The sequence below is a fragment of the Haliotis cracherodii genome, unplaced genomic scaffold (assembly GCF_022045235.1).
Source record: "Haliotis cracherodii isolate W230 unplaced genomic scaffold, xgHalCrac1.p SCAF_2, whole genome shotgun sequence".
Lineage (NCBI taxonomy): Eukaryota > Metazoa > Mollusca > Gastropoda > Lepetellida > Haliotidae > Haliotis > Haliotis cracherodii.
Genome location: NW_027266275.1, coordinates 73736344 through 73764188, shown reverse-complemented (window position 1 = coordinate 73764188; position 27845 = coordinate 73736344). Strand labels below are relative to the sequence as shown.

The following is a 27845-nucleotide window of genomic DNA, read 5'->3' as shown; positions in this document are numbered from 1 at the left end:
CCAAAGAGAAGTCGACCCGGTCGGTGTGCACACGTACAGAAATTTATGTCCGACTGCACGACGTCGTAACACGTGCCTAGTAGGTTCGAAGTACGACAATTCCGTTCGAAGTACGGCAATTCCGTTCGTTATACGTCTTTCTCGTTTAAGTACGTTGTCAATCCAACTAATTGCAGAACGGGATGGACGTTCTAGAGCACCCTCCCCGTCCGAGCCCGTCCATGAAGTTCGTAAACAGACTGTCAATTAATAGTTGCTACTACGTCCACTACGTTCATACACAGTTGGAGCCCGTTCGACAACATTTTTACGAACGTATTGAAAACTAGTTTGGTGTGATGGGGGGTATAACAGGCAATACACAACCCGACCTAAATACAGGGTGTCGACCCGAAGTGTCTAAAATCTCAAATAAATGTTATTGTTGTTGTTGTTTGTGGTTTAACGCCGCACTCAGCAATATTCCAGCTATATGACAGCGGTCTGTAAATAATCGAGTCTGGACCAGACCGGATTTATGTAATTGGGATCGATGACATGCATCAACCAAGTCAGCGAGCCTGACCACCCGATCCCGGTAGTCGCCTCTTACGACAAGCATAGTCGTCTCTCAATGACAAAGTCCTCAAATAGAGGTAACTTTGAGATCAGATAGTTCGGTGCTAGTCACTTGTGCACTCAAGTATTTTCAACAGTTCGGTGTCGGTTGGGGATAATTGCACCAAGTACCTTCCACAGTTCCGTAGTGAGTAAAGAAAACAAGACACACATATATTTATTATACGAATTACCACCGTATAACTAAATGACATCACGTACAAGTGTTTGACATGCGGCTACTACTTGATTTACGTAGGGTGGTGTTTTAGACGACAGCAGCCATCTTGTTCAACCAATTTTATCATATGGCTCAGTTATTTTTGGCAATCGAGAATTCAGTTGTATAAACGCAGGTCAAAATAAAGCCTGCCGTTTCTTTCCCGGGGTGGGTAAATATACTCCAAATTTAGCTGTCCGGGGCGATATGGGTTGGCTTGCTCAGCTCACAAAACAGAAAATAGAAGTTTTCCGATTTTGGAGAAAGATAAACTCTGTTCCGCCATCTAGACTTGTTTCACAGATTCGAAATTGGTCTCTTACCTTCCACAAATCATGGGATAAGACAGTTAATGCAATGTTTATATCACTACAACTTCCATCTATGGATTTGTTTAATTTCTTTATCAGTGAATTCCATCTAATCACACGCACTTTGAGATGTAATGACGCCGAGTGTTGGTCACGTGATTTATGGAATGACACTGGTCATGAACATGGGAATAAGTTGAGGACTTTTAGACTCTTTAAGAATACTCTAAATAAGTAGGCCTATGTCCGCTCTGTTTTAGACAGACAGCAACGTAGTACCTTGGCAAAACTACGCTGCAGTTCTCTCCCTTTTGGATGGAGGTTGAATTTTGTCGGTACTCCCGCCCAAAGACACCACTACACCTCCGTTTATGTAGGTTATGTGACCGCCAGTGTGTCGAACACCAAGTACATTTCCTCACAGAATGTGAATACTACTCTGATCTACGATATGACTATTCTCATATGTTTCCTCCAATACATGCTTGTCTAAGAAGTTTAACCTCAGAAGACCATATATATGTTATGCAGAATGATAGTTTAGCTATTCCCCTAGCCGCAGTTGTTACTGCTATGTATGAAAGAAGAAAATTTCAACTTGCATTGCTACGCGGATTCATACAGTTTGCACATCGGTTTTTCGATTCATACCTCAATGAACCGAAAAAAATACACAGTCAATCCTTAAATAAAACAGTTCTGTTACCACACGTTCGTATATATTTTGCATTTGTATCTCACTAAACGATGCTAGTATAATCTCTTTACATGAAACTGAGTTATTTTTTATCTCTCGTGTCTCATAGGCCAACTGGCTGGGTGGTATATTTTATATTTTGTCATGTACTTTGAATGTATGTTTTTTATACTGCGTGACACGCAAATAAAATATTAGCTTATCTTTTATCTTATCTTATGTTATCATATTTATTGTTGATTGGGAATATCAGTCGAAAAGCGTACATGTTAGTGATCACGTGACAGAACGCACACCGGGACTGAGTGGTCAGTCGGTGCGGAGACCCACTCTGTTACACATATAGGCAGGAAGTGGGACGTCGCTTCTTCATCGTCGACGTAGTGGTTTGTGGGGCGACGGCCGTGACGGACGCCAAGACTAGCTGTATCAACCGCCCGATCTGTCGATGACCTGGGCCCGTCACCCTGATTGACCATGTCAGTCAGGTTTTGTAGATAGAGGTATTACATAAAGTGGGGCAAGCTAGGTCAGTGACACACATATATTATATATATAGGTAAGATCCTGCGACGAGAACTAACTGACATTTATAGATAGCGCTAGGGGTTAAAGGTCATGACTAGATGGAGCTTATGATTTAGATGGGTTATGCCGAGTATTTGCTGCATATAAACTAATGTCCAAAAGAAACGATACCACGTGTTTGAAAGGACATTACAAAAAAACTAAACGATACAGACATTTTAATTGGTATATGACTTGTGAGTAATGTTTTCACAGTGTGTGTACAAAAATTCATTGTAATCAATCCTTTACAATCATGAGGACAGACATGTAAAGACGCGGGGGGTCCAAAAAGAAAATTACGAAGGCGAAGCTCCCTGTTTGGAGCATTCCTGCGGCTCTCTCTCTCTCTCAATCGCTGTCAAAAGTGGCATTTCTTTTGTGTGCTTTTTGTTGCTGTGATCCCAACGTGTCGGGTCAGCAGTTTTATGCAGAAGATATGCACGTGCATTTCGTGTTACGGGAAGGAACGTCATTTGGGCAAATTGCACGCTTTTTTCTCAATTGATCAAATGTTCCCGGTTTTATCGACCGAATACGTTAGGTTTAGGTACGTAGGATACGCAAACGTACCTTTTCAGACGAAAATTAACTCTTCATAATAAAATATTTAGAAAAATGTGTGGTATCGTTTCTTTTGGACATTAGTTTATTAAACAGACAAAGGAGATAAAATTTCGGCGCACGTTTTGAAAAGTATTGATATGGTTTGCACTACGACACATGCCTTAAGACCGCCTCCGTGGTCTACTGGTAGAGCGTCTGCCCCGGGAGTGGAAAGTCCGGGGTTCGATCCCTAATCTGGGGTTCGATCTCAGATCCGGGGTCACATCAAAAGAGGTTACTTCATCTCACATTGATCTTAAATTTTTGTCTTACTTATATTCTTAATTAGGAGCAAAGAAATGCCGACAAAGTCATAACTTAACTGAGTATGCTAATTGATTTGTTAATCTCTTCTATTCCCTTCACATTGGCCCAGTCGTCTAAGGCGCCGCGAGTTGCGTCCCTTGGGCACGCCAGAAACCTATGATTGTGGGTTCGAATTCCGGTTCGCCCCGATTATGTTTCTAGGTTTGTCAGCACCATACCCGTGCTCGAGGGTTTCACCGAAGTGGTAAACGTCGGAGACCTGCATCACTTCGGGCTTTCCTCCCACATTAAGCTGAATAGCCGCGATATAACTGGAATACTGTTAAAAGCGGCGTTAAACCCAACTCACTCACTCACTCACATTTACGACAGTTAGGTCCTGGGTACTGATGCGCGAAACTGGGCTTTTTGATATTTCGACCACGAACCATCGCCGAGGGTAGACACCAGATCTAAATACAGTCAACGGCTGGTTGTATATGATTATGTCGGATAAATGAGTATGAGAATGTAAGTAGTACCAACGTTCGTCGGTCATAGTTCGCGAAAGGTTCTTCTGACGTGACCTGTAATGGGATGTCCTCCGCGATAGCGAGAACTTGTATCTGATTTTAATGAGATTGAGGTAATCTAAGCATGTGATTAATCCTGTTTCCTTTATTTAAAGCATTAATTGTTTAGTGTTAAGCAAAGTTTATGTCTGCAGCTTTGTAATATGCAGCTACCAGCCGACTCGCCTCACATCAACATACTGGCTGTGTACTCGCGGGCAGATGACCACGGAGTACGCTGATCACTGTGTCGGATTAACGTGACTTTTAATGAGTGATTTCGGTAATTCATTGCACATTAGGTGTGTTGGAGTCGGAGTGCGAGACTGTCGGATTAACGGGTCTAAATAGCACTGATTTAATCGGTTCCTATCATTAGTGTCGGATAAAGCCGATTGTCGGATTAACGAGTGTCGGATTAAAAAGACTTGACTTGTAGATTATAAGACATTGGACCAAATCACATGTTACGTAATCAGCTTTTGTATGCACAGCTGGACAGAGACTCCCGTCTTTGAACTAACGTCGGGTCAGCCGACCCAGAGGTACGAACTGAAGTTCTGGATTTTCGTAGACGTTGTTGTTGTTGTTGTTGGTGGTGGTGGTACGGTGGTGGCGGCGGTGGTGCTCTAAGAGTTTTAGAGGTCGCCATCTGAGGTCGCAACTTCGGCTGACCTGTCCCTCCTTGGGATTCATGTGTGTGGGTAGGGGACACATATCTTTTGCGAGTTCGGGTATTGATATCATTTCTGTTTTTGTATCGATAAGAGTTCTATTTTCGTATTGATATGATTTGATGTTTGATTTTTAGAATTTTATAGAATATTTTTGGCTGCTCTCTTTTTATACGTTCGAGTAGCTGACCACCTTTCATGAATAAATAAACGATGTGAACTATTGATAGATCTGGGCCCAATTTCTCAATTCAAAGTTTTTGCTATTAAATAACATTAAAAATAACACATTCTTTTTTGTTTGTCTAACAGTCTGGATACTGTTATTATTGAAATAGGGGTGTTCTCATTGTGCCTACACTTTAATTTACAGTGTAGGCAGACTGAGATGTGGGCAGACTGAGAGTCAACCATAGAGTTAGCTTGGCCTTCCTTGTTGCATTTCCTGGCTTTAGTAGATCTACGACATATATGATCTAACTGCAATTCCTTGTTTTAACTGAGCCCGGGTTGGGGTATGGTCTTGGCATTCCAGTAACACGTGAGCGATGGATTCATGTTGATTGCAAGATATACTTACCTTGTCATGGTGCTTTTTGTGACTGAGTCTGAGGCGTGAGATGGCTACTTCAACTTTCCTTTCATTCGAGTATAAGTATGGCTTTTTTGTGGATTATGGCTTGAATTTTGTAAAGCCTTCTGCCGATTATAGTTGCGTTCCATGGGGCTTGCCATCGCTGGGATATGGATGATTTTTATCCTTTTTATCTCTAGTTTACTGAAGGAAAAATGCTGTATCTCCCCTTTGTCTAGAGCTAGCCTCGCCAGTCTGTCTGCTTTTTTTCAAATCCATAGGTTCTCCTGTTTCCCTTGATGCGTCAGTTTTGTAGATATTCGTAAAAAAATATTATTGACAGTGTTTGGTCTAGAGTTTGATTTTCTGCAGCTGATCGCTTGTAGTGCAATGGTATGATGACTGCTTTTGCTTTCGGTAGTTCCTGTATGAGTCTGAATGCATGATGAATTGCCTCCAAGTATGGGATGGGGATGACTAGGGGGTGGATTACAGTGGGTGTTTAGTGTTGGCGGTGTTCCGTGTGGTATAGCGGCAGAGTTGCGATTGAACGTAGATTCATTCATTGGAGATTTAACGTGCGCCTTCCGCATGTGATAAATTACACTTAAGTGTATGTTGCACTTATATAAGTGGGGGAAAAAGCGTAAAGAATAAATAAAGAAGCGCAACCAAAAAAAATTATAAACGTTTACAGGACTTAAGCTAGTGAAGGCTTGGGGTTTGGGTTTGGCTGGAAGAGAGTGGGGTGTAAATAAAAACTTGTGATAATAAGCATAGAGTTAGCATTGGGTTTTTACAAGCGGTGAGACAAGGCGCGGACGTCGGCGTAAACTTATATACGAGAGGAGTGACAAGGCGCGGACGTCGGAGTAAGCTTATGTATGAGAGGTAATTGTTGAATGTTTACAAAATTGATTGTCTTCAGCAAGCCATCCCTGCTGTAAAAAGGCGACGATGCTCGTCCTAAGAGGCGACTAACGGGATCAGGTGGTTGGACTCGCTGACTTGGTTGATGCACGTCATCGTATCCCAACCTCGTGGTTCGATGCTCATGATGTCAATCACTGGATTGCCCAGTCCAGATTGAATTATTTAGATACCGCCGTCATATAGCTTTAATATTGCGGAGTGCGGCGTTAACCAACAAAAACAAACAACGATTACGCGCAAAGCTGAACTTCCTTGTCTATAATGTCCATCAACCTACAAGTCTATAACGTTCCTGTGAAGCTGAGGTCGGATTAAACAGATACACCACTTCCTTTGTTTTTTTCCGCTCCGGGTCTACATTTCCCCTTCTAAGTTTTATATTTGGTATTATGACGTCAACGGAATTCCCACTTGATGCACATAGTATTTTTCACCAATCAGATAGCCGAAAACTGTGGACACTAAGGGTAAATACGAAAGTTGAAACATTTTCAAAATTAAAAGGTACACTGTCGCTATTTAACAACGAAAAATATATTTCGAAAGGTCAAACAAGACACCAAGGCTGGTGAATGAAACCATTTCTAAATAAAGCTATTGAAGTCTTTGAATGGCATTTAGAAGTGATACACATAAGGAAGAGAATTTATGGTTGTCAACTTCTTTATTTATGAGGAACACAACGTTTCAGAGTACATGCTTACCCCTTCATCAGGTGAATGAATGCTATGAGGCATATGTATGTACATGTAAGAACAACAAAAGTAATAAGATAACAAAGGGTGGAAACTTCACCAGGAAACACATCAGATAATGGTCGGATATAGGTGATTAGTAACAGTCAATGAAAGTCAACACTTTACTGCACTCAGCACTGATAGTTGTGGACAACTGAAAGCCAGAATTAAATTATCACTGATTGGTATTTGGAAATGGACAATGGGCAAACGGGAGGCCGGGGATAATCAGCACTGATAGATAAAAGGATGGAAATAGCAATGGGCAAACTCCCCCAACAGTTACCCTGCCCATCTAGTCTCCAAAACCATCCGCAAAACTCTCAAGAACTCCGATCCCAGACCCAAACCCTAAAGCTATTGAAATTATTTTGATTTTATTAATTTGGACCCTAAAGCTAGGATTCCATGTGAACGTCGTGAGGAGACCTGATGCGTAGTCTGTCATGCGTAGTCCGCGATGTGCATAGTCTGTGATAGTAGTCCGCAATGTGTGTAGTCTGTGATCAGTAGTCCGCGGTGTGTATATCTGTGATGCATAGTCCGCGATGTGTATCGTCTGTGATGCGTAGTCCGCGATGCGTATAGTCTGTGATGCGTAAACAACGATGTGTATAGTCTGTGATGCGTAGACCGCAATGTGTATAGTCTGTGATCAGTAGTCCGCTATGTGTATAGTCTGTGATGCGTAGTCCACGATGTGTATAGTCTTTGATGCGTAGTCTGCGATTTGTATAGTCTGTGATGCGTAGTCTGTGATGCGTAGTCCGCGATGTGCATAGTCTGTGATACGTAGTCCGCGATGTATATAGTCTGTGATGCGTTGTCCGCGATGTGCATAGTCTGTGATGCGTAGTCCGCGAAATGTATAGTCTGTAATGCATAGTCCGCGATGTGCATAGTCTGTGATGCGTAGTCTGTGATGTGTAGTCCGCGATGTGTAATCCGCGATGTGTAGTCCGCGATGTGTTTAGTCCGTAATGCATAGTCCGCGATGTGCATAGTCTGTGATGCGGAGTCCGCGATGTGTATAGTCAGAGATGCGTAGTCCGCGATATGTATAATCTGTAATGCATAGTCCGCTAAATGTATAGACTGTAATGCGCAGTCCACGATGTGTAGTCTGTGATGTGTAGTCTGTGATGTGTAGTCTATAATGCGTTGTCCGCGATGTGTAGTCCGCGATGTGTATAGTCTGTGATGCGGAGTCCGCGATGTGTAAAGTCTGTGATGCGTCATCAGCGATGTGTATAGTCTGTGATGCGTAGACCGCGATGTGTAAAGTCTGTGATGCGAAATCAGCGATGTGTAAAGTCTGTGATGCGTAGACCGCAATGTATATAGTCTGTGATTAGTAGTCCGCTATGTGTATAGTCTCTGATGCGTAGTCCACGATGTGTATAGTCTCTGATGCGTAGTCCGCGATGTGTATAGTCTGTAATCCGTAGTCTGTGATGCGTAGTCCGCGATGTATAGTCTGTGATGCATAGTCCGCGATGTATATAGTCTGTGATGCATAGTCCGCGATGTGCATAGTCTGTGATGCTTAGTCCGTGATATGTAGTCCGCGAAATGTATAGTCTGTGATGCATAGTCCGCGATGTGTACTCGGCGATGTGTATCGTCTGTGATGCGTAGTCCGCGATGTGTATAGTCTGTGATGCGTAATCAGCGATGTGTATCGTCTGTGATGCGTAGTCCGCTATATGTATAGTCCGCGAAATGTATAGTCTGTGATGCATAGCCCGCGATGTGTATAGTCTGTGATGCGTTGTCTGCGATGTGTAGTCCGCGATGTGTATAGTCTGTGATGCGTAGTCAGCGATGTGTATAGTCAGAGATGCGTAGTCTGTAATGCGTTGTTCGAGATGTGAAGTCCGCGATGTGTATAGTCTGTGATGCATAGTCCACGATGTGTATAGTCTGTGATGCATAGTCCGCGATGTGCATAGTCCGCGATGTGTATAGTCTGTGATGCATAGTCCACGAAATGTATAGTCTGTGAAGCGTTGTCCGCGATGTGTATAGTCTGTGATGCGTAGTCTGTAACGCGTAGTCTGTAACGCGTAGTCCGCGATGTGTATAGTCTGTGATGCGTAGTCCGCTATGTGTGTAGTCTGTGATGCGTAGTCAGCGATATGTATAGTCTGTGATCAGTAGCCGCAATGTGTGTAGTCTGTGATGCATAATCAGCGATGTGTATAGTCTGTGATGCATAGTCCACGAAATGTATAGTCTGTGAAGCGTTGTCCGCGATGTGTATAGTCTGTGATGCGTAGTCTGTAACGCGTAGTCTGTAACGCGTAGTCCGCGATGTGTATAGTCTGTGATGCGTAGTCCGCTATATGTGTAGTCTGTGATGCGTAGTCAGCGATATGTATAGTCTGTGAACAGTAGCCGCAATGTGTGTAGTCTGTGATGCATAATCAGCGATGTGTATAGTCTGTGATGCGTAGACCGCGATGTGTATAGTCTGTGATCAGTAGTCCGCGATGTGTATATCTGTGACTCGTAGTCCGTGATGTGTATCGTCTGTGATGCGTAGTCCGCGATGTGCATAGTCTGTGATGCGTAATCAACGATGTGTATAGTCTGTGATGCGTAGACCGCAATGTGTATAGTCTGTGATCAGTAGTCCGCTATGTGTATAGTCTGTGATGCGTAGTCCACGATGTGTATAGTCTCTGATGCGTAGTTCGCGTTGTGTATAGTCTATGATGCATAGTCTGTGATGCGTAGTCGGCGAAATGTATAGTCTGTAATGCATAGTCCGCGATGTGTAGTCCGCGATGTGTATAATCTGTGATGCGTAATCAGCGATGTGTATAGTCTGTGATGCGTAATCAGCGATATGTATAGTCTGTGATGCGTAGACCGCGATGTGCAAAGTCTGTGATGCGTAATCAGCGATGTGTATAGTCTGTGATGCGCAGACCTCAATGTGTGTAGCCTGTGATCAGTAGTTCGCAATGTGTATAGTTTGTGATACGTAGTCCGCGATGTATATAGTCTGTGATGCATAGTCCGCGATGTGCATAGTCTGTGATGCGTAGTCTGTGATGTGTAGTCCGCGAAATGTATAGTCTGTGATGCATAGTCCGCGATGTGTATAGTATGTGATGCAATATCCGTGATGTGTAGTCCGCGATGTGTATAGTCTGTGATGCGGAGTCCGCGATGTGTATAGTCTCTGATGCGTAATTAGCGATGTGTATAGTCTGTGATAAGTAGTCCGCAATGTGTGTAGTCTGTGATCAGTAGTCCGCAATGTGTATAGTCTGTGATCAGTAGTCCGCGATATGTATATCTGTGATGCGTAGTCCGCGATGTGTATCGTCTGTGATGCGTAGTCCGCGATGTGTATAGTCTGTGATGCGTAATCAACGATGTGTATAGCCTGTGATGCGTAGACCGCAATGTGTATAGTCTGAGATCAGTAGTCCGCTATGTGTATAGTCTGTGATGCGTAGTCCGCGATGTGTATATCTGTGATGCGTAGTCCACGATGTGTATAGTCTCTGATGCGTAGTCCGCTATATGTATAGTCTGTGATGCGTAGTCAGCGATGTGTATAGTCTGTGATCAGTAGTCCGCAATGTGTGTAGTCTGTGATGCGTAATCAGCGATGTGTATAGTCTGTGATCAGTAGTCCGCGATGTGTATATCTGTGATTCGTAGTCCGCGATGTGTAACGTCTGTGATGCGTAGCCCGCAATGTATATAGTCTTAGATCAGTAGTCCGCGATGTGTATAGTCTGTGATGCGTAGTCCAGGATGTGTATACTCTGTGATGCGTAATCAGCGATGTGTATAGCCTGTGATGCGTAGACCGCAATGTGTATAGTCTGTGATGCGTAGTCCACGATGTGTATAGTCTGTGTTCAGTAGTCCGCGATGTGTATAGTCTGTAATGCGTAGTCCTCAATGTGTATAGTCTGTGATGCGTTGTCCGCGATGTGCATAGTCTGTGATGCGTAGTCGGCGAAATGTATAGTCTGTAATGCATAGTCCGCGATGTGTAGTCCGCGATGTGTATAATCTGTGATGCGTAATCAGCGATGTGTATAGTCTGTGATGCGTAATCAGCGATATGTATAGTCTGTGATGCGTAGACCGCGATGTGCAAAGTCTGTGATGCGTAATCAGCGATGTGTATAGTCTGTGATGCGCAGACCTCAATGTGTGTAGCCTGTGATCAGTAGTTCGCAATGTGTATAGTTTGTGATACGTAGTCCGCGATGTATATAGTCTGTGATGCATAGTCCGCGATGTGCATAGTCTGTGATGCGTAGTCTGTGATGTGTAGTCCGCGAAATGTATAGTCTGTGATGCATAGTCCGCGATGTGTATAGTATGTGATGCAATATCCGTGATGTGTAGTCCGCGATGTGTATAGTCTGTGATGCGGAGTCCGCGATGTGTATAGTCTCTGATGCGTAATTAGCGATGTGTATAGTCTGTGATAAGTAGTCCGCAATGTGTGTAGTCTGTGATCAGTAGTCCGCAATGTGTATAGTCTGTGATCAGTAGTCCGCGATATGTATATCTGTGATGCGTAGTCCGCGATGTGTATCGTCTGTGATGCGTAGTCCGCGATGTGTATAGTCTGTGATGCGTAATCAACGATGTGTATAGCCTGTGATGCGTAGACCGCAATGTGTATAGTCTGAGATCAGTAGTCCGCTATGTGTATAGTCTGTGATGCGTAGTCCGCGATGTGTATATCTGTGATGCGTAGTCCACGATGTGTATAGTCTCTGATGCGTAGTCCGCTATATGTATAGTCTGTGATGCGTAGTCAGCGATGTGTATAGTCTGTGATCAGTAGTCCGCAATGTGTGTAGTCTGTGATCAGTAGTTCGCGATGTGTATAGTCTGTGATCAGTAGTCCGCGATGTGTATATCTGTGATTCGTAGTCCGCGATGTGTAACGTCTGTGATGCGTAGCCCGCAATGTATATAGTCTTAGATCAGTAGTCCGCGATGTGTATAGTCTGTGATGCGTAGTCCAGGATGTGTATACTCTGTGATGCGTAATCAGCGATGTGTATAGCCTGTGATGCGTAGACCGCAATGTGTATAGTCTGTGATGCGTAGTCCACGATGTGTATAGTCTGTGTTCAGTAGTCCGCGATGTGTATAGTCTGTAATGCGTAGTCCTCAATGTGTATAGTCTGTGATGCGTAGTCCACGATGTGTATAGTCTGTAATGCATAGTCCGTGAAATGTATAGTCTGTAATGTATAGTCCGCGATGTGTAGTCCGCGATGTGTATAATCTTAGATGCGGAGTCCGCGATGTGTATAGTGTCTGATGCGTAATCAGCGATATGTATAGTCTGTGATGCGTAGACCGCGATGTGTAAAGTCTGTGATGCGTAGTCAGAGATGTGTATTGTCTGTGATGCGCAGACCTCAATGTGTATAGTCTGTGATCAGTAGTCCGCTTTGTGTATAGTCTGTGATGCGTAGTCTACGATGTGTATAGTCTCTGAAGCGTAGTTCGCGATGTGTATAGTTTGTCATGCATAGTCCGCGAGATGTATAGTCTGTAATGCATACTCCGCGATGTGTAGTCCGCGATGTGTATAATCTGTGATGCGTAATCAGCGATGTGTATAGTCTGTGATGCGTAGACCGCGATGTATAAAGTCTGTGATGCGTAATCAGCGATGTGTATAGTCTGTGATGCGCAGACCTCAATGTGTATAGTCTGTGATCAATAGTCCGCTTTGTGTATAGTCTGTAATGTGTAGTCCGCGATGTATAGTCTGTGATACGTAGTCCGCGATGTATATAGTCTGTGATGCATAGTCCGCGATGTGCATAGTCTGTGATGCGTAGTCTGTGATGTGTAGTCCGCGAAATGTATAGTCTGTGATGCGAAGTCCGTGATGTGTAGTCCGCGATGTGTGTAGTCTGTGATGCGGAGTCCGCGATGTGTATAGTCTGTGATGCGTAATTAGCGATGTGTATAGTCTGTGATCAGTAGTCCGCAATGTGTATAGTCTGTGATCATTAGTCCACGATATGTATATCTGTGATGCGTAGTCCGCGATGTGTATCGTCTGTGATGCGTAGTCCGCGATGTGTATAGTCTGTGATGCGTAATCAGCGATGTGTATAGCCTGTGATGCGTAGACCGCAATGTGTATAGTCTGAGATCAGTAGTCCGCTATGTGTATAGTCCGTGATGCGTAGTCCGCGATGTGTATATCTGTGATGCGTAATCAGCGATGTGTATAGCCTGTGATGCGTAGTCCACGATGTGTATAGTCTGTGATGCGTAGTCCACGATGTGTATAGTCTGTGATGCGTAGTCAGCGATGTGTATAGTCTGTAATGCGTAGTCCAAGATGTGTATAGTCTGTGATGCGTAGTCCGCAATGCGTAGTCCGCGATTTGTATAGTCTGTGATGCGTAGTCCGCGATGTGTATAGTCTGTGATGCGTAGTCCGCAAAGCGTAGTCCGCGATATGTATAGTCTGTAATGTGTTGTCCGGTTTTAGGAGAGTGCGTAAGAGCCCCTCTCCAACTTGTGTATACCACAAGGGCCATCAAGTATTTGGACGAGCACAGACTGCCTCGCCGATGTTATTTAATGCTCAAATCACTGGACCATTCTGGTCGCACCACATGGGCTACTCACATTAAGAATATTTTGTTTAAATTAGGTTTTGGATATGTATGGTTAACACAAGATGTTGGCAATGTGAAGATGTTTATTCATCTTTTTAAGCAAAAATTATTTGATAACCTTCAACAATCATGGTGTAGTTCTATTAATAGTATATCTGATACCTTTTATTATAAACATTTTATATGCCTGTTAAATGTAGAAAAATATCTTACACTCCCCATACCAGTACATCTGAGAATATGTATGACTCATTTCAGATGTAGCAAGTTTAAACTTGCAAATGACTTGGGGAGATACACAAATGTCCAATACACTAAACGATTATGTAAATATTGTATAGAAAATGGTATATCTTTTATTGAAGATGAATTTCATGTTTTACTTGTATGTGAGCGTTATTCAGCCCTAAGAAATATGTATCTTAAACTGTATATCAAGTTTCAAACTGTGATATCTTTTACTGAAATTATTTCATCAAGAAACTTTGATGTTGTATATAACACATGTGTATATTTAAATAGACTACTTCCTTGGCACGCGTAGTTCATGCAATCAACCATTGTCTTTATTATGGGCCTATGGCCTTCTTACTGAATAAACTGTCTGTCTGTCTGTCTGTCTGTCTGTCTGTCTGTCTGTCTAATGTGTTGTCCGCAATGCGTAGTCCTCGATGTGTATAGTCGGTGATGAAAAGTCCGCGGTGCACATAGAATACTTTTCACTTGATTTAAAGATATGTTTCCAAGTGCCCGTTATGCGTAGTGCGTGATTCGTAGTGCTAAGGCGTAATGAGTAATGCGAAAGTGGGGAATACCTGAAAGGACGATTTATTTTTTATTTATTCCTCAGCTGTATCCAACAAACTATTTATTTACTGAGCACCATCAAACAATCTATTCATTCACTATTAACACACAATGTTTAACGTTTCGGTATTTTTCACAAAAACAAAGTCATCGTATTTTTAGTACTGACAACAAACTATTCATTTTAGGCATATTTCCGAACAAACTATTCATTTTGGTCATATTTCCGAACAAACTATTCATTTCATCTTGAAATATTGATAATTGTGTAGCAAATCTAGACATTTGTCAGATTTCTGTGCGACCTGATCAGCTGCGCGTGACATCGCTTCCCCCTATAAACGATTCTTCCCTGTGTAGTAAACTGCTGGACAAAATAAAGTACACGCATACACTTGAAAACTGCATTTGACCCAAAACGTACAAACGTTATCAAAACGTTACTAGGCTGAACACAGCCACTGCTGCACTGCCAACCCAAGGTCCAAAACACAACTGTGATACGGGATCGAGTAACTATTTCCTGTTCCTTTCAATTTTAGCCATCAAGCATGGGGGTGGGTATACTTTCTTTTGCCCGGTAGTGTATGTTGTTCTCTTGTGTTTCCTTCCTGGTATGTATTTTAAACTTGGTGTACTTGAGCCTTAGAAATGACTAGACTTGCCTGTTCACCTGAAATGTGTCTGGTTAACTAGGTTTCACAAATACACACAGTAAATAAACTCGTGTGTGTCATTTGTGACGAATGTTGGTTATTGTCGTACAATAATCATTGACCTGATTAAAAATATCAGTTTTTTTTAAAATGTAATGCCCGAATAAAAATACTTTCTTTATTGTTTTCATGTTATTTTGTGGCCTTTGACAATGATAATGTGTGTCAAACATGTTTGCAGCATGCATGATCCTAGGTCACCCCACATCTTGTTTTACCAACGGTATTGGTATAGGCGAGAAATCTTGTGTAATGTGTTACATGTTGCCATGGATAACGTGATATTATTCTTTAGGTATTTTCTCTTTTTAAACGTGACTCAAAAGGAGAAAACCCTTGATATCTCTTTGTTATTTCACAAAGAGAACATTGCATGCAACAAGCATATCTGGAAGGACTTTATTCAAAATTGTTTCCCCTGATAAGCGTTAAAAACCTGCAAATGCATGGAAAAGAATTGTGAAAAACCGGGTTGTGTGATGGTTGACAGACAATATAGTTGGGTAGGAAGAAGGGGGTATTGTGCATCCCCCGGAAATCAATTTCTAATTGGTGTTTCTAAACTGGAAAAATGTCATAGAAAACGATTTGCTATGTTAAAAAGTTGTCAAAATGTCCCACGTACCATTTTTATGCAAATTAGTCGCCATTACTGGAAAATGCATATTTCGTCATATCTCAGCCCATAGTGCAGATAGCTCAATACTTAAGGTGTCTAAACCCATGTTTTGAGGGTCTAAGAGCGTTATAAAACTATTCTTGAAATGATCAGATGTGTTATTATGCAAATTATTGCAGCCGTTAGTGAAAACTCTATTTTTCGCCATATCTTGGCCAATATCAATGATAACTGCAGACATAGAGCGTATGGACCTATGTTCTGAAGGTCAAGGAATATAAAAACATAAATACATGTATATATATTTTAAAACAAATTTATTTTCAGATGGTTCAAGAACACAATAACACTATAACACAATAACACTATAAGTGTCCTAGTACATGTAGAATGTATGCTAGCATGTCCAAGCATGCTAAGTATGCAACAGAACAGCTAGGACTGGGCCATACAATTCTGTAAGTTACAGTCAAATTCTTTACTCATCACTCATCATCACTTTCATCTAAACTGTCAAACTCATCATTTTCATCGTCATCTTCATCAACAACATGTTCATCTCCTTCCCGATCACCAGCATCCAGGAGATCAACCAGCGAGGTTGGTAGGACAGGACCATTTGACCACATTGGTTCCAGGACTCCTTGGTCAGTTCTCATCCACCCCTGCTGCTCCTCGTAAGGCTTGGGTTTCTCCACAAAAGGTTGGTCAGCTCGCTTGTACAAAGCAACCCGATGGTTCACACGCTGAATGTGTGGCTCCAAAGCAGATTGGCATGGGGGAAGGCGAGCTAGGTCGACCTTAGACTTGGAAGTGAGTTTCTTGTCCTCTCCCACCATTTTGCGGAGCAGCTTGACACGGACGGCGTTCACAGAAGACTCACGACACTGTCCGTACATCAGACATGTGAACTGCTCTAGCTGCTTCATCACCTGAGGCTTGACGTTCCAGTCGTCACCCAGTTGCCTGAAGGCCTTGTGGAACCTAGGATTCTTTTCCAGCTTTTTCAGTGGCCCAACCTTTCCCTTGCCTTTAAAGGAACTTGTGCAATCCTCTCCACTGAAGACATAGTAGGCAAGGAGAGTTGCACAGTAGTCTTCTCCTAGAGACTCAGCAAGGTCAGATACGTTGACAAGCTGTCTGTGCTTCCCCGATCCTGTGTCCAGGTACACAGTCAACTTGATTGAATGGGCATGATGCAGTACAATCACAAAGATGTCTGTATCTGGGGTTCTGACCACAGCGTCTTTGTATCCTAGTGCAGCGGCATGATGAAGGTACAATACCACCCTTGTATCGGTCTCTTCCTGGTTGCTGTAGATTGAGGGGAGGTCCCGCACCTCCACCTGGAACAAAGAGGCACTGTATTTAATTATTTTGATAGGAACACTTAAATTGACTTGACGTTTACAAAATATTACGGAAGTAGACTAGTAATTGAATACCATCTTACCTCGCCATCCGTTATAACAAGTTGATGGGCTCTACCTTCCACAATGAGGACTGCCATCTTTGTTCTCTCCAGTCTAGAAGCGGCCTGTTTATCACTCCATACGCGCAACAAGAGCTGACATAGATGCTTCTTGTTGTCGTCGTTTGCAAGGAAGCTCTTGAAGTCGTATGGCTTTCTGGTCGCTGGTCCAGCTAGAATGATCTTTTCTGAGCTGCCGCGCCTCAGCCTCTCTTGGGCTTTGATAGATCCGGGATGATAACTGTCAGTCGAGAACAAAAAGTGCTTCTTGGCTACCATCTGATCGAGGATTTGTAGGCATATCTCACCACAGGTTGGGGGAAGGTTGGTAATGGTATGGAGCAGTGCCATGCCATCCTGTATGAACAGAGCGTCCTTGGGGTAGGGCAGATCTTCTGGGATGGCGCCCAACCTGTGGTGAGATATGCCTACAAATCCTCGATCAGATGGTAGCCAAGAAGCACTTTTTGTTCTCGACTGACAGTTATCATCCCGGATCTATCAAAGCCCAAGAGAGGCTGAGGCGCGGCAGCTCAGAAAAGATCATTCTAGCTGGACCAGCGACCAGAAAGCCATACGACTTCAAGAGCTTCCTTGCAAACGACGACAACAAGAAGCATCTATGTCAGCTCTTGTTGCGCGTATGGAGTGATAAACAGGCCGCTTCTAGACTGGAGAGAACAAAGATGGCAGTCCTCATTGTGGAAGGTAGAGCCCATCAACTTGTTATAACGGATGGCGAGGTAAGATGGTATTCAATTACTAGTCTACTTCCGTAATATTTTGTAAACGTCAAGTCAATTTAAGTGTTCCTATCAAAATAATTAAATACAGTGCCTCTTTGTTCCAGGTGGAGGTGCGGGACCTCCCCTCAATCTACAGCAACCAGGAAGAGACCGATACAAGGGTGGTATTGTACCTTCATCATGCCGCTGCACTAGGATACAAAGACGCTGTGGTCAGAACCCCAGATACAGACATCTTTGTGATTGTACTGCATCATGCCCATTCAATCAAGTTGACTGTGTACCTGGACACAGGATCGGGGAAGCACAGACAGCTTGTCAACGTATCTGACCTTGCTGAGTCTCTAGGAGAAGACTACTGTGCAACTCTCCTTGCCTACTATGTCTTCAGTGGAGAGGATTGCACAAGTTCCTTTAAAGGCAAGGGAAAGGTTGGGCCACTGAAAAAGCTGGAAAAGAATCCTAGGTTCCACAAGGCCTTCAGGCAACTGGGTGACGACTGGAACGTCAAGCCTCAGGTGATGAAGCAGCTAGAGCAGTTCACATGTCTGATGTACGGACAGTGTCGTGAGTCTTCTGTGAACGCCGTCCGTGTCAAGCTGCTCCGCAAAATGGTGGGAGAGGACAAGAAACTCACTTCCAAGTCTAAGGTCGACCTAGCTCGCCTTCCCCCATGCCAATCTGCTTTGGAGCCACACATTCAGCGTGTGAACCATCGGGTTGCTTTGTACAAGCGAGCTGACCAACCTTTTGTGGAGAAACCCAAGCCTTACGAGGAGCAGCAGGGGTGGATGAGAACTGACCAAGGAGTCCTGGAACCAATGTGGTCAAATGGTCCTGTCCTACCAACCTCGCTGGTTGATCTCCTGGATGCTGGTGATCGGGAAGGAGATGAACATGTTGTTGATGAAGATGACGATGAAAATGATGAGTTTGACAGTTTAGATGAAAGTGATGATGAGTGATGAGTAAAGAATTTGACTGTAACTTACAGAATTGTATGGCCCAGTCCTAGCTGTTCTGTTGCATACTTAGCATGCTTGGACATGCTAGCATACATTCTACATGTACTAGGACACTTATAGTGTTATTGTGTTATAGTGTTATTGTGTTCTTGAACCATCTGAAAATAAATTTGTTTTAAAATATATATACATGTATTTATGTTTTTATATTCCTTGACCTTCAGAACATAGGTCCATACGCTCTATGTCTGCAGTTATCATTGATATTGGCCAAGATATGGCGAAAAATAGAGTTTTCACTAACGGCTGCAATAATTTGCATAATAACACATCTGATCATTTCAAGAATAGTTTTATAACGCTCTTAGACCCTCAAAACATGGGTTTAGACACCTTAAGTATTGAGCTATCTGCACTATGGGCTGAGATATGACGAAATATGCATTTTCCAGTAATGGCGACTAATTTGCATAAAAATGGTACGTGGGACATTTTGACAACTTTTTAACATAGCAAATCGTTTTCTATGACATTTTTCCAGTTTAGAAACACCAATTAGAAATTGATTTCCGGGGGGTGCACAATACCCCCTTCTTCCTACCCAACTAATAGTGGCGTTTGTAGAATTGTACGAGCGCTTCATTAAACTGCTTGTCAGCAGTGTCAACGACCCGTTGGTCCTTCGGTTTGGATAAAGGAGGTGCAATGTTGTGGATACACATGAAAGATGTTCGTTCTCCTTTTTGTTGAGTGAGTATTATGAGTTGGTTGTCTACACATAACCTGTCATCAACAGTATACCAATCAAGACTTCCGTATACATGTTAATCCTCTGCAAACTCCTTATTGTGGACACGCCTTGAAGATACTTTTATTTAAAACTGGAATTCCAGTATCTCAGAATTCTGGCAAAACAAGATTTTTTAAAGTCGTAGAAGATAACATTGCACTGGAAACATATTTCCATACTTTACCAAAACCAGTTAATATAAAATTGCTTACGTCAAATAACTACACCATAATGATTCTGATCTGTAAATCCTCATCGTGATAAATATAACTATATATTGCCTTGGGTCGTAGTTCCGCACTGTTCTGCCCTATCCACGATATGAGGTGTTATGAACCGACTTTACCTTCGTAGTTTGGGGTTCTATGAGCTCCAAGCGAAGATGTTCTATTGACCCGCTTCAAGACTGCAATCGTTTTATTCCTGGTATTCTATGTGCTTTACCTTCATTACTCTATATTCCAGGTGAGATAAATGTAATGTGCACCTGTTTTACTCTATATTCCAGGTGAGATAAATGTACTCTGCACCTGTTTTACTCTATATTCCAGGTGAGATATATGTACTGTGCACCTGTTTTACTCTATATTCCAGGTGAGATAAATATACTGTGCACCTGTTTTACTCTTTATTCCAGGTGAGATAAATGTACCGTACACCTGTTTTACTCTATATTCCAGGTGAGATAAATGTACTGTGCACCTGCTTTACTCTATATTCCAGGTGAGATAACTGTACTGTGCACCTGTTTTACTCTTATTCCAAGTGAGATAAATATACTCTGCACCTGTTTTACTCTATATTCCAGGTGAGATAAGCGTACTGTGCACCTGTTTAACTCTCTATTGCCGGTGAGATAAGCGTACAGTGCACCTGTTTTACTCTATATTCCAGGTGAGATAAGTCTACTGTGCACCTGTTTTACCTTATATTTTTGGCGAGACAGGGCATTGGTCACATGTCATCCCGATTCTGACTTTATTGCTGTGAAAATGAGGAATAAGAACAAGCAACATAACCGGACTGGAAGTTTATTCCTTTATAATAGTCAATATTATTTCAAACATTTATTCAATCAATAAATTATTTTCGTAAACATAGCAACAAATTCCATCCAACTTGTAAGAATATCATCTATATAGGGCGAACCAGTACACTCTGTTGTCAGACATAAAACATCTACCGGAGAGCGACCGCCACCTGGTTCCAAGCCGCAGTGTCACAGTGTACTCATATTACGAAATTCTCCATGTTTCATATGCTGTATACTAGTCAGAAGCTCAAAGTAGGCCGACATGCTAGCATATGGATATGCAATATAAAGGTTATATGATATTATATATCTGCTTGTAAGTGTTCCTCGTTATCACCTTGTATAGGAGTATGTCTGTCATACGTGTTATAACATTTCATGTTGTTGTTTACAGTGTTGTTTACTTGTTTATTATATTTAGCTCAGTATGAGTATTGATGTACATCTTTACTTGTATATGTTTACTTTGCACTTTTTTTGTAAAGGAATTCTCTTGCGGGTAATACAATGTCATAGAACTGTAGTTCAAGATACCGTTAAATATGGGTGCTGGACTTGTAATTGTTATTACGTCATAGATAAGTATAGGGCTGCTTTACGTGTTATAAACTATGGATATACTCGTACACGTGTTATATCGTCATACATGGGTTCTGGATTGCGATGCTTGTTATAAAATTATACACAGGGACATGGTTTCAAGTAATACGGGGTTCGTGTCTGCGACCCGTGGGTTACATCATTGAACTGGCCTATTACAAACTGCAAGAAAATCTGTAACAATGTCTTACACAGGTATAAAGGAATTTGTGTCGTTAAGGCACCTGTGACATAATCTTTCATAATCAGTTGTAACGAAAAGTCCAGGTCCACGTGACCTTGAACAACGTGATTGACACTGCGGAGAGAACCAGGCGAGCGGCGTCGACAGCAGGGGATGAGTCTACACACTCTGCACAAGACAATGCCCTCCTTACGTAACTGGGCGTAGACAACTATAAGGTTATGGGAACGCTATCAAAATTTGCATATTGTTTCTTGAACACAATTAACGACGTTGACATTGTTTGTATTACATTAAAACTGTTCACGTGGAGATACAACAGCAGTTGTTGATGACAATATCGAAGCAACTTAAACCACTGCATATCACCATGGAAGGATACAAGAATGTCACACGGTTTGTCCACAACCAAGTGAATATTGCGACGCGTATATCCTGTACCACCCTAACACCTTCCCACTTACCTCTCGCTGCGTGATGTAATATCCTATACCACCCTAACATCTTCCCACTTACCCCTTGCTGCGTGATATAATATCCTATACCACCCTAACATATTCCAACTTACCCCTTGCTGCGTTATATGATATCCTATACCACCCTAGCATCTTCCCACTTACCCCTTGCTGCGTTATATGATATCCTATACCACCCTAACATCTTCCCACTTACCCCTTGGTGCGTGATATAATATCCTGTACCACCCTAACATATTCCCACTTACCCCTTGCTGCGTGATATAATATCCTATACCACCCTAACATCTTCCCACTTACCCCTTGCTGTGTGATATAATATCCTATACCACCCTAATATATTCCAACTTACCCCTTGCTGCGTGATATAATATCCTATACCACCCTAATATATTCCCATCACCCCTTGCTGCGTGATATAATATCCTATACCACCCTAACATATTCCTACTTACCCCTTGCTGCGTTATATGATATCCTATACCACCCTAACATCTTCCCACTTAACTCTTGCTGCGTGATATAATATCCTATACCACCCTAACATCTTCCTACTTACCCCTTGCTGCGTTATATAATATCCTATACCACACTAACATCTTCCCACCCACCCTTGCAGCGTGATATAATATCCTATACCAACCTTACATCTTCTCACACAGCCCTTGCAGCATGATATAATATCCTATACCACCTTAACATCTTCCCATCCACCATTGCTGCGTGATATGATATCCTATACCACCCCGACATCTTCCCACTTACCCCTTGCTGCGTGAATCACCAGACTTTATCAGCCAAACGGACCTAGTTATTTTTGGAATCCAACTGGATTAGATAGGAGCAGGGAAAATAGAGGAGACAAAGTAGCATATGTGATAGATAGACAGAGACATATATATATATATATATATGGAGAGAGAGAGAGAGATATGATACAGAAGTAAAGAGAGAGAGAGGGGGATGATACAGAGATAGAGAGAGAGATCGAGATCAAGGAGGGATGATACAAAGAGAGAGAGAGAGAGAGAGAGAGATAGAGAGAGATGATACACAGATAGAGAGAGGGATGATACAGACATAGAGAGAGAGGGATGACACAGAGAGAGAGAGAGGTGGGATGATACAGAGATAGCGAGAGAGAGGGAGATGATACAGAGACAGAGAGAGGGAGGGATGATACAGAGATAGAGATAGATGATAGAAGTAGATTAAGATGATAGAGAGATAGAAAGAGTTAGATAGAGATACATAGAGATATCGTCGATAGTCATGAATAGAGCTGATGGCGGTAGATAGAAAGGTAGATAGGGATAGATAGAGATATGATAGGGAGATAGAGGTGGGGTAGATGTGAGATAGACAGGGCACAGATATAGGGTGATAGTTGTCGTGAGGAGGGACAGAAATGGGAAGGGGTGACATACTAAGCTGAAGGAGGGGGTGTCTGTGCGTACGGGTGTGGGTGTGGGTATGGATGTGCGTACGGGTGTGGGTGTGGTAATGGGTGTGGGTATGGATGTGGGTACGGGTGTGGGTGTGCTAATGGGTGTGGGTATGGATGTGGGCACGGGTGTGGGCGTGGGCATGGGTAGGGGTGTGGGTAGTAATGAGGGTTTGGGTGTAAATGGGGTTGAGGGTGTGTTGTGTTTGAGGGGGTGGGTGGGTGTTGGAGTGGGTGTGGGTGTGGGTGTGTGGGTGTGGGTGTGGATGTGGATGTGCATGTGGGCGTTGGCATGACTGTGGATATGGATGTGGGTGTGGCTACTGGTGTGAGTGAGGTTGTGGGTGAGGTTGTGGGTGAGGGTGAGGGTATGGGTGTGGGTACGGATGTGGGAAAATAAAATGAGTGTACGCAAACGTAAGTAACGATCTCGAGTAGCAGAGTGTTCGCCCCAGTACCGCCACAGAAGGACATGTCGTGGGTGTAGGTAGACGGGGTATTATTGCATATGACGCTGCAAACAAATTATCAGTCGTAGTAGTAATGACTAAATTTACAACACAAAATATTTAAAAAAGCACAAGACTTATGCCAAATGAATCAGTCACAATACGCTTTGAAGCACAAACCTACATTATTACAACACGGCTACCCCCTCACTAACAGATGCACCACACCAGAGGGCGCTGCCACAGGTAGAAAGGACAACGTATGGAGTTAATTGTTCCCCAAGGGGAGACAAGTATGAACCATTTTGTCTTTTGTACTAACCATATCATTTTCAGATTTTAATAATTAAGTGCATATTTTGACTGCCAGGCTATACAGTGTGTATAAACAATATCAGTATGCCATTACTTCTGAAGATGGGTATCTGTATTTGAACTACTGGTGACTAGCATCATACATTCATCCAACCAAACACACTTCGGTTGACTGGCGGACGGTGACGAGGCATCACACCAGATTGCTAACATTTCCGGATCTTCTGCTAGACATTTACGATACCAATCACTGCAACTACAAACGGAAACAAACTATAGCTATATAATGCAGACGGGCTGTGTTGTCAACCCTGGTATTTTACCGCTGCTTCGTGTTAAACGCATCTTAAAGGGCACTAGACTAAATTTGTTTCAATGGTTCAAAAACCACGTTGCTCCAGTTGTACGATATCTACCAGTCTAGAGGTTTATAATTACATGAACTACCAGTAACAATATCGGAGAATCACACACGGCAATAATAACAATTACGCCTCCATAGAAGGCCGCGTCAGGTGAACCCTGAGCGAACTTTGACCGCCCAGTCAAAATGAAGGATGCGTGTGTTCTTGAGCCAATCAGATGCTAGCTTTCTAAAACGATTCGGTTTCAATTTTTTATCAATGCGATTCGGAAATTTCGAAAAAGGAAACCGCAACAAAACAATAAAATACACTAGACAGTCCACCTTTTTGGGTGAAGATGTCATGGCGCTCAGAAACGACAGCATTTATAGATCAATAAATACAATACAATGGCGCGGCTTTACTTTTGTGCATTCGGAACTTCCCGATTATATTCGTTTTCGAGAAACAGAAATCAGTTATGCTTTTCTGAATGATTTGCACACTCGAATATACATAATATAAGCCTCGATTCTAATTGGTTGATTAGATTGTTCACCTGACGTGACCTCCGCCCTTTCACTATTAATCAATCTGGATAACAAGCCTGGCTGTGGTGTAGGATAATATCTGGACTGGAACAAATTGGACGTGGTTCTTCTAGTATCGTGTCTCTGACTTCACAACCCTTCTGTATCACGCTTCTGTATGGCGCTACAAACACTGCATCTGTATGCATCAAAGCCTACGATACTATATACATCAACAGTTGTTCATGATATAGCTATACAAGTAGGTCAAATATCATGACATGCGCCGGAGTCATGCGTGTGGCTATACACACAGTTCATGATATAGCTATACAAGAAGGTCAAATATCATGACATGTGCCGGAGTCATGCGTGTGGCTATACACACGGTTCATGATATAGCTATACAAGTAGGTCAAATATCATGGCATGCGCTGGAGTCATGCGTGTGGCTATACACACGGTTCATGATATAGCTATACAAGTAGGTCAAATATCATGGCATGCGCCGGAGTCATGCGTGTGGCTATACACACAGTTCATGATTATGACTAAACACACTGTCACTGCATATACATACACACATGGTGTATATATCTATACCCACAACAGGTGTATATAGCTTTGCTGACGGTTTGTGTATATATGTATGCCCACAGTAGGTGTATATAGCTATACTGAAACCCGGTGTATATCTCTATGCCCACAATAGATGTATATAGCTTTGCTGACGGTTTGTGTATATATGTATGCCCCCAGTAGGTGTATATAGCTATACTGAAACCGGGTGTATATCTCTATGCCCACAGTAGGTGTATATCACTATACTGACAGTTTGTGTACTGGCTATACTCACGCTTAGTGTACATGCTATACACACACTTGGTTATACGGCTATATACACACTTGGTTATACGGCTATACACAGCTTTGGTGTATATAGCTATGCCCCCAGTTGGTGTATGTAGCTATACTCTTGTTGGTGTATATGGATATACACACGATTCAGATATCTGGCTGTACAGATGAGGGTGGACTCTTACAACGGTAAGAGGTTCGCTCGGAGATCACTATCTCAGATTGGCATTAACACCTGGCATGACTTCAGCTGATGAGAGCGTTAAAACAATAACACCGTTGTGATGAATACAAAGTTGGGTTTGGATTATTATTGAATCTAACCCGTCATAGCGAGATGTGTTCTGCCTAGCTTTATTGTAATATTGTGCAAATCCAAGCAAGTGTGAAAGTTAGAGCTCTTTTCACTTGGAATGCTAATCTCACAATACGTCGTTTTTCAGAATGGTCTGGCGCGAGTATGTATCGAACACAATGCAGGTTAAAACATTTTGTGGCTATATTCAAATCCGCAATCAGTCTACGTAACCACACACAAATAAAAATCGAAGTTATCTACCTATCCTTTAAACGTCAATATTGCATATCCAGCCTGAAAAACTGAACGTGGCATGGAGCCTAGAGGGAGATGTCGTGAGGAAGTTATAAAGCGCCCTTCAGAGCTGCATGATGAGAATCTCATACCGAGGCTATTATCTAACGGAATTAAAAGCCATGATAAGCTCGCATTTTCCCTCCCCGAATGAGGGGCCGCAAATGTTAAAACACTGGAAACGTGGAAAATACATCTGCGTGACCTTGCTGCGGGTCAAACACAACGGACCACACCTTCACGCTAACGGTAAACACACTTAATACAAATACATGTACGGGAACAGCAAAGCTAAAATAAAGGTTTCGTTCATTATGATACCGACAACGCACATTAATGTAAGTCTAAGAAAGGGTGGCTATCTGGGTGGCCGCTCACACTGGGCGCTCAGAGCAGCAAACAATTACATGCACAATGACATCACACGAAGAACTAGAAAGAAAAAAATAAATCCTATTGGTGCCGTCAGCATGTATATATATATCTCCATGGTCGTGGTCGACCACCCGGTACGGTACAATATCCCTGCCATTCTCAGTAACAACGCTGCTCGAGGAATCCCGACACCACAACGTCCGGACACATTCGTTGAAGGTCAAGGCCGATTATGTGTGTAGCGATACCTTACAGGAGCTGCAGGCGACAGGAGATGCCGAGAATTCACTACTGAAGCTGTCCCCCGTAAAGACATTGTTAACGTTCACCACACGGGCACCTTGACCACGTGTGCTGGGAAACTGTGACGTCATGTGCCCGCGCAGGAACAATATGACGTCATGTGCCCGCGCAGGAACATTTTCACGTCATGTGCCCAACTGGACACCGTGACGAGTGACGACATGTGCCCGGGGATGTGTAGTGCCCGCACTACAGAACTCAACGTCTTGGCGCCCTTAATCTCACGACAGCATAAATATCGACATGTTGCTTGTGTGCCTGGATTACTCCAGGTAGAGAGAGTCCTATACACGCGGTAGCTATACACAGGGGAAGGCGAGATGACTAAGTGACCGTGAGTGCCACTCAGACATACACATCGCCTTCCAGTACACCTCCACATCAGGAACACGAGGTCCTCCACTTCGTCTCACCGTCAGACCTTGGTATCGTCCTCCTCAGGACCGGATCTCTTCCTGGAAGCACGATTGGACGACACTGCGTTAGTCTGCCCATGGGCGTTAGGAATGGCGTTTGACTGAGGCCTCGGTGCTGGCTTTAGGCACTGAGCCAAGTTGACAATTTCCCCCTGAATGTTGGCCAACGCCTGCACCACATTACACAAAGCTTTTTGGTTCTCCGTCATCAACTTGCGTATGAACTCTACGTCGTCCTGGAGACGGTTGTTCTCCTTGCTGTTGGCCTGCAGGTGCTGGAGCCGCACGTCAAGGAGCTTCTGGGACCTCTGGATGGCGTCCAGCTGGGGTATAGCCAGGGTCGTTGTCATGGGAACGTTGGCCATGGACGTTCGCCGGGTGTGGTGGCTCCGGTTACTGGCCTTCCTCTTTGACAGGGCGGAGGCCCGACCTGCAACAGA

General features: G+C 43.0%; 1 protein-coding gene across 3 annotated transcripts in view; it reads right to left on the bottom strand.

The window, feature by feature from the left end:
* Nucleotides 1–25300: 25300 nt before the first annotated feature.
* LOC139469619 (short transient receptor potential channel 7-like) overlaps nt 25301–27845 on the bottom strand; it is a 177458-nt gene continuing 174913 nt past the window's right edge. For all 3 annotated transcript variants that reach the window (XM_071251841.1, XM_071251839.1, XM_071251840.1), the window contains one exon: nt 25301–27835. In XM_071251841.1, the coding sequence (XP_071107942.1) occupies nt 27405–27835 (431 nt within the window). In that variant the 3' untranslated portion in view covers nt 25301–27404. The remainder of the gene's footprint in view (nt 27836–27845) is intronic.